This window comes from Odontomachus brunneus, unplaced genomic scaffold, assembly GCF_010583005.1.
Source record: "Odontomachus brunneus isolate Ranch 3 - 2012 unplaced genomic scaffold, Obru_v1 Obru_scaffold_129, whole genome shotgun sequence".
Classification (NCBI taxonomy): domain Eukaryota; kingdom Metazoa; phylum Arthropoda; class Insecta; order Hymenoptera; family Formicidae; genus Odontomachus; species Odontomachus brunneus.
This window is the reverse complement of record NW_022639579.1, coordinates 61,150-69,460: the sequence shown is the minus strand read 5'-3', so window position 1 is coordinate 69,460 and position 8,311 is coordinate 61,150. Positions and strand designations below refer to the sequence as shown.

The 8,311-nt window shown below is 38.0% G+C and overlaps 1 protein-coding gene across 6 annotated transcripts in view; it reads right to left on the bottom strand.

Annotated features, from left to right (window-relative positions):
* Positions 1–456: 456 nt before the first annotated feature.
* LOC116849945 (uncharacterized protein DDB_G0283697-like) overlaps positions 457–8,311 on the bottom strand; it is a 13,399-nt gene continuing 5,544 nt past the window's right edge. For 3 of the 6 annotated variants that reach the window (XM_032827642.1, XM_032827644.1, XM_032827643.1), the window contains one exon: positions 457–3,025. In XM_032827642.1, coding sequence (XP_032683533.1) covers positions 1,417–3,012 — 1,596 coding nt within the window. In that variant the 5' untranslated portion in view covers positions 3,013–3,025 and the 3' untranslated portion in view covers positions 457–1,416. Of the gene's footprint in view, positions 3,026–4,697; positions 6,048–6,170; positions 6,346–6,381; positions 6,535–8,311 lie in introns of those variants that run through there. The other 3 variants (XM_032827641.1, XM_032827645.1, XM_032827646.1) reach the window with 3 other exon arrangements.

Sequence of the window (8,311 nt, the reverse complement as noted above, 5' to 3'; positions counted from 1 at the left end):
CCTAAATATGATCATGTTGTTACTCAGGTTTACTTGGCATCAGATGGCGATAGTTTACAGATCACAGATAAAGCGTGCAGCTCTTATGGTAACGAGCGCTTATTCGTTGGTAAATTCTCGTGCGATTGTACCTGCACAGTTACCCTCGGGTAACTGTGCAAGCTTAGCGCACAGTTACATTACTATACTGACTTAACCGATTGTAGGTTAATTTCAAAAAATACGTCAATACATAGAGAGTGATTCATATTAACTGTACTAAGCTGTAAATTTAGTACTTTAGAATTATTCACAGAATAATTATAAAATAAATCAACTTGGTAATAGATAAAATTCAATTATTATTGTATCCTTTTACTTTGGATAATCGTGTAATGTTATTTTAAGGCATAAGGATGCAATATGAAAGCGGACGGGATAACTTCAATGGAGTTTTATGAAAAACTAGCAAAGAACTATTAGGAAAATTAAAAATCAGTGGATTCAGCGAAAACTGAATCTCGGAACTTTATTGTTGAACATATAAAATAGACGAGAGAGAAAAGAGTGTGTAAGGAATCTCTCAATTTTTTATACATATACGTATATTAAATAATTTCTTAATTTAATAATCGCGGATATATAATGTAATTATTAAATTAGTATAAAACTTATTTCTTAGGCATATGCGATGGTAAAAAAGAAATATACTCCAATTTCATATTGCAAATATTTTGTACGCCAATAAAAATTATACATAAGCATAAATGAATAAATCAGCTGTTATTTCAGCCAATTCTCATATATACTCTATTCCAATAATTTTATATATTTAAATATACCACACCAAATAGCCCCAAGTAATAAACCAACCGAGTACCCAACACATTTAAACCATAACCTCCCCTACTGCCGCCCCTCAAATTAGTTAAATGAAACATTTTAATAATCTTCGATTATCGGTTGAAGAATTTTGGAGAAATTCGATATATAGTCTTTATATGTTAAAAACAATCGATTACGTGGTGATTGTTCACTTACGATGACAATCAACTAATGATTAGTTGACTATCAATTTTTATCTTTTTCCTGTATCACCCAACAACTTTGCTTGTGTGTACATGAAATCGAATAATTGCAACAGTGATAACTTATGACAACAGAACAATATTTGAAATCCACACACACAATTCGTACGATCGACTAAATATCGATTCAGAAAAATCTATCTCGAGTTGATCAAAGAAGCTCAAACGAAGGATGGCTTTCTAAGCCTAGGATATCCTGCATATCGTATAAAGATATTTATTACATATGTTTTGCTTATACTTGTCCTACTTGTACGCATATCTAGCCTCTCTCGTATAATTTTGCGTGTCATATGTCCAGCTCATATCCACAAAGTGATTTACGAATGTGTGGCATTTGATTAATGAATTAATTGTCATTTTGGAGTTCGCTGGAACCCGTGGCGTCCGGTGCCTTTTGCAGCTGCGCGCTCTGGAATCTCTCGTAGCCGGAGGCGCTGTCGCCAAAGATTTTCCTGCCGGGGATCCTCTCATCCTCCTTGATGCTCACCTCCGCGCCTATCTGCATCGGCCACGGCAGCTTGCCGTCGTCGTCACGGATCGTTATGAGATTGCTCACCTTCCGCTCATTGCCCGCGCTGAACTCGTCATTCCGCAGATTCTCCTTCGTCGAGATCTTGACATGTCGTGTGTCGCTTGAGTCGGAATATCCATAGGGACGCTCATAGTAACTCGACCTTTTCATGTACGGGTCGTAGGCGTCGTACAGGTTTCGATATCGAAACCTGCTGGGATCGACATTGCCCGGTATACGTTTGTAAGTGCTGTCTCGTGTGCCCGTGGACTTAGCGGTGTTCGCCGCGTCGTAGGGAGTTCGCGGGTAATTTCTCAGATCCACCGGTTTCCTCACGATCTCCGGCAGGGTGGCGTAGTAGATGATACGTTTAGGCTTGGGAGTCGGTCGGCTTCTGCCGTAGAGGTCGAAGTCGTCCTCCCTGTAACGATCGTAACGATCGTAGTAGTATGGGTCGTTCGACGGTCGTATATAATAATCTCTCTCCGTCCTGTAACGATCAGGATACTGGTAACTATATCCTCGGCGGTACGACGGGAACTCGTAGTCTCTCTCGCGTATCGCGTTCCTGTACCATGGAGTCTCATAGTCGTCCTGGTAGTTCCTAGTGATCGGCATATCCCTGGATTCACGGCTTTCGGGATAGCTTCGTCGGTGGTGACTCGTCACAAAGTCCGCACGAGGCGCCTGATGCCTTCGATAACTGCTGGACAGAGCTGCCTCCTCTTCCTGTTGTTGCTGAACCACTTGGTCCAGAGGGATACGATGACGGAACTCCACCGAGAACGGTTGCACCGATGTCGACCATGTTTCGGGAAAGTTCAGGCGAGCTTCACGCACGCTTTTAGTCGTTGAGATCTTCTCCATGCTCGTCTCGTTCTCTGCTTGCCGACGAACACGTTGTATGAGTCCTCTCGTATCATTCGGAGACTCCCCTTCATCGTCGTCGTCGTCGTCATCGTCATCGTCATCTTCATCTTCCTTATTTAAATTCAATAATCTCATCATAAGTTCTGTTTTAAACAACTTTCGAATAGGAACGGCGTCGTCCTCAATTCCATCTTCCTCTTCGGTCTCATCGTCGTCGTCGTCATTGTACGATGAATCCTCCAAACTCTCTCGTAAATGCTCCAAGTTTCTGCTCTCTCGAGATGCCTGCTCGCCAGCCGGAAGAGCGTCCGGTTCTACGGAACTCAGTGTGGTGAATTCCGGACGTTGCTTCGGAGCGTTTGCCGATTCGTCGAGAGGGGCCAGACGACCTACTCCGCTTACGGTGCGAACCTCGAATGCCGAAGAGTCCAGTCGTGGTCGAAACGGATGATCCGTATAGACGGATTTCGCATGCGGCGTTACTTGCCAAGCCTCGCCGATACCGGCCGCGTTAGCCCCAGTCAGTAGAACGATCAATGGAAATATGCTTGACAAGCGCATTGTCGCAATTTGTCTGAAAGATGCGAGTCGCTACATCGTCGAATTAGCCGCCCGACGCATCGATTTATTTCACAAATAATACGGATGTCGTAAAATTAAAAGAAAAAGATATTCTATATATAATTAATAGATTTTTTAAGGAATTAGAAAAATAAATAAAGAAAACAAATGCACAACGTAGATTGTTTAAATTACAGCTTTCAGAAATCATCTTAAGATACAGTTATACACACTGAGAAAAGAAAATATCTATGGAATATTAAATATTTATTCGGTGAGTACTATAATAATATATTTACTTATACTAATATAAATTATTCTTCACAAATAGAAAAATATACATTTTCTTAAAATAGTAAAAAATCGTAGCTTTTTATAAAAGCTATTGTTTAATTTGTTTAAATAAAAGAATTTAGATTTGAGTGAATATGTTATTAGTATTCCCATGTCAAAGAAATACTTACTTCTTTTAGACATTTTTTTTCTCTGTGTATACCAATTATTTCAGATGTGGTTTGTATCTTTGTGAGCTTACTAAAGTAATAATTGCTTCAGTATCCATTTAAAAAAGTCCCGCATCGTTTACAAAATAAATCGATAATTCGTGGTTTTTAAAATTCTCTTAATTTTAAAATTCCCTTAATTTTAACAGCGTGCAGATATGTGCTAGTACGATAAATTAGTGCAAATAGATGAAAAGATAGGAGATGCGTGCGATTCAATCAAGCTCGTTAATTTCTAAATTGCGAACTTAATGAAATGCAAACGCAAGGTAAGTAAAGATTCCATGCAAATAGCGCCTCAATGAATAAATTAAAAGGTGCAAGACCACCGTGACGCGCACTCGCCTAAATAAACAAATTGTACTTTCACGCATTTCTCTTACACGCGAGGCCGACATTCGCGAATCGGTCTGATTGTCGCGTAGTACACTTTGAACGTAACCGTGAATGTCACACTTTTCACCACGAAACGCGCGACTGTGGAAAAATAAAAGAACCGGCGATACACATTCAATGACCGCTCCGTCCGGTCGTTGCGCGGTCAGAGATCAAATCGTCCTCCAACGTAGACACGGTCGATTCTCCATAACAAATATAATTTCCCAGGCCGTTTCCGCGGTATTATGTTAAGTTCCGGCGTGGCTCGTAGATCCGGCCGGACGATTGTTCGTTCGAGCACGTTTACCACGGTTCGAGATCGGGTCGTACTCTCGTCGACGAAAGCTCCGACGAAATTAGTTTTCATCTCACGGTACTTTTTCTTAAAGCTCGTCTACAATGCGGTCGCAGTTACGTCTCAAAGTTGTCACTTGTAATCTGCGAATCGATCATGTGTACCTATCTCCTTTGTGAAAAATAACAAGTTTCATTGAACCGTGATCAATGAAACTTTTCACTTTCTATAAATTTACGCGATAGAAACACACGATCGACTCACAGACTAGTACTATAACTTGAAGACGCGACCACATTGTAGACGACCCTGTATTGTTTCAAAAGAAACATTGTTCATTGCTTGCTACATCTCTTTTCCCTCACATCGAAGAGAATTTGGTTTTTGTGCTACGCGAATTATCGTCGGAGACGAAAAAAAATCCATCACCATTTTAATGGAAAACAAGCAACGTGACTTCGTAAGCAACGTGAGATTGTCGCGAATAAAGAACGTCGATATTGTTTTACGGGGCAGGATCTTAATTGACGAGTGGCAAACGTTGAAAGCTTCCGGTTTCGCGTTGAGTCATTGCTCCACAGTTACAAACGTTACATTGTGAATATGCCGGTAACAGACGACGAGCTGCGCGACTGTGAGCGAGAGGTCGGTACCTACGGCGATGTAGCGGAACAAATCTTCAGCAGGGCGACGATCTCGCCGTTACCACTGCTGGCGTCGCACAGTTATACCCGTGATTTACAGTTAGGCTACACCGACGCTACGCCGAGAAGATTCGCAATTAGACATCGTTTTTAATTGGCCAAACAACACGTCTCACGACGGAACTGGACGCTGACACTTTACTGTCTTGGAAATTGGAACGTGGAGAACGCAGCGTGTAGCGGAAACGTCACCGTTCTTAACGGACTTGCTTGCACCCACTTCAACAAGGAAAATATTAGAAACGAGAAAGAGAAAGAGAAGGGACGGAGGATGAAGAGAATAAATCCGACTTAATAATACGGAAAAATATTTATATCCTAAAAGAGCATAATTAGTCGAAAACAAATATGCGAACGGTCAAAACAAAATTTAAACGCAGTCAATTTCGTAATAAAATCTCTGATATAGTTACCGCATTTTTAAACGTCAAATAAGAAAATTATTTTGGGAGATACAAAACGACGGCAGCTACTGTGGTATGAACTTTCGAAATATTTGGGAACACAAACGCGTCGCGGTGGAGTAAATTTTATAACGAGAAGCATGCTTATACCAACATATACTGTGCACGTCTCCTTGCAAATACATCCACGTAAATTTATTCATCAACAGCAATGCGCGGCAGAATGCAATGTTAAATTAGACAAATGGCACAATGGTAATTACGAGCCGCTAAATTGCAACCATCTCCGAGTCTGTTACAGAGGGCGAAGGGTAAGCACGTTTAATATAATTACGTATTATCGTTAATTCGAAAGCTACTGACGTTAAAATTAAATGCAAACTCCACTCTTTGAAATTGTTTTGCCAACATGTACGCGATAATCATTTTGCCTTTTACATATGATGCGATCAAAGCTTAAACATCTCGTCTCGCTTTTAATATACGATTTTCGATATGTATATAAATAAATTTCACTCATCAAAACACTTTGTTCGATATATGCGCTAACAGATAATAATTCAGGGATATTAATTCAGGAATAATAATTTAGATAATAATTTATTATAAATCCATGAGAATTATGTCGTGATATTGTAATTAAAGAAATAAAAAAAATATTTAAAAATTTTTTAATCTCCGGAATAGATACACGAATATATTACAAAGCGCGCGCAATTTTCCTATTTACTGTATTATCAAATTTTCCATTGAGCAAAGGCAAATTATATTCCGAAGAAAGAAAAAAAACACGAAAAAGCAAAATAATATAACTGTATTTTGTAAACAAAGAGGAAGTTGTTTTGAAATTATTATAATATAATTAAATACGCACATAAAAATAAAGGATGAATTTCTCAAATTTGTCGAATCGAATCACAGCGACGCTGTATTCTTCTCAGTTTATGCGAAAGGAAAGGGAACATTTCTTCGTGCTCCAGATCGTTGCGCTCTTGTTTATCGTTTGTTTATGTTCGAATGTTAATGTTACGTTATACTAGGCCGCACTGACAGAAGGTCACTTTAAGCTTCGCTAAATAATGTACCTGCTGTCCGTCTGCGGGTCTCACGAGTGTCGTTGACTGTCCGGAGTGACTATGATTACTAGCGAGCAGGTAGCCCACGGGCTACGGGCTTACCCCGGCTCCGTATCTACATACCGTTCAGTTGTCGCAGCTGAGACACGCTCACCCCTCTACCACGGAGTTAACTACCGTTCACAATTGGTCGTCGTTTTTAACTGTAAGGCCTGTACCGAAAGATAGTTAGACCAGTCGCGTCGTACGACCAAGATAGTGCAACAACCTGGGCTCGAGTAAACAGGATATTCCCGAAACTGTCCTTGACGGATTTTTCCCGGACATAATCTGCGCGAATACCGCATGACGGACGCGAATTTAAGTTCGACGAACTTGACAGACGTATTTCTAAATCGAATTGGAGTTTCGGCTCTTTGTATAACCGGTATAGTAAAAGGAAAGAGAGCACATTATTATTTAAGTACTTGAAGGTGTTATGAATTTTGCTTTTCCATAGAATTTTGTAAAATCCTATATTATATTTTTGAATATTTCAACAAATAATGAATCGATTATTAAAGACTATATTATATTTTAATTAATCGATTATTAAACTCTGTATTATATTTTTATAATTTGTATTATATAATTTATATTATATTTTTATAATTATATTTTTGAATATTCCAAAATGATTGCAAAATAGAGGTTTTGAATTGTTTTTTATTTCCCAAACAACTATACGAGAATAATTCCAAATCGGTGTATCAATAATTGGAATATTCAAAGTTTTTGAAAAAAGGAGCAAAATGTCTGTAAGATCTTGGCCGCACTTTTTATGGCTGTGTGTTACAAGCGAAGCAGAAAGTCACAAAAGGACCAAGTCTAAGCGAACATTATATAGTCGGAAGCGACGTAATAATTAATAACGCTGCCATGCGTCGCGATGCATAAATCATCGGCGGCACAATGAAGCGATCAAGCTAGTAATGTATAGTACCGTATGATAATTATCATTTCAACTTCTGCTCCATTGTGTTTAAACTCGACACGCTCATTACGAACATGCAGCACAATTAGTATGGGTTGTGATAGCCGGAACCTGTCATTAATTATGCGATATGGATACTAAAGTCAGGACATGATAAATTGTCTTGGAATACATGTACAACTATACTAGTTCTTTCTTGTATTGGTTTGTTTTCCTACATAGTAAAAAAATTTTTATTGAAATCGATCCGTGTAAAAATTTTGGTATCAATTTCAAACATATTATTTGTTTACGTACTTGCCTTATATTAAATTAACACAAAAAATTAGAGTGGGTAAATTGAGATATGTGAAATACGAATTGAATTTTCTACAACAATTTTTACAGTGTACCTCTATTAAACCACACATACCTATGTCTATACGTGTAAAATTTATGTGTGCCTAAGACTATTTGTGGAGTAATATATTATATCAAATCATATAAAAAATTAATTATTTGCAAGTTATTCATCTCGCACTAACGATAATTACTTTGAATAAAATTTTGTCAATGGGGCGATGCAGCAGAGGAAGAAGGTGATCATAAAGATAATTGCAGAGTTAGATTCTCAATTGCTGATGTTAGACTTTCAAAAATCATCGATCTTTAATGATATTTCATCATTGCTTGAGACTAGTCTCACTTAAAGAAAACTAAAATTTTAATATAAGTATGTCTGTTAATCATGAGCATGTCATGAAAAATTATATTTACCCAAAAACTATGAAACATGCGATTTTTTCTACATTTTATAAAAATTGTAATTTTATAAAATATATGACATAGTATATATAAGAACTATAAAAAGTGAAAAAGTGAAGGATAATATAAGACTTTGTATGATAAAATGTGAAATTGCAAAAGAATGATTTGAAAATGTAAAAAAGTGAAAGATAATATAAGACTTTGTATAATAAAATGTGA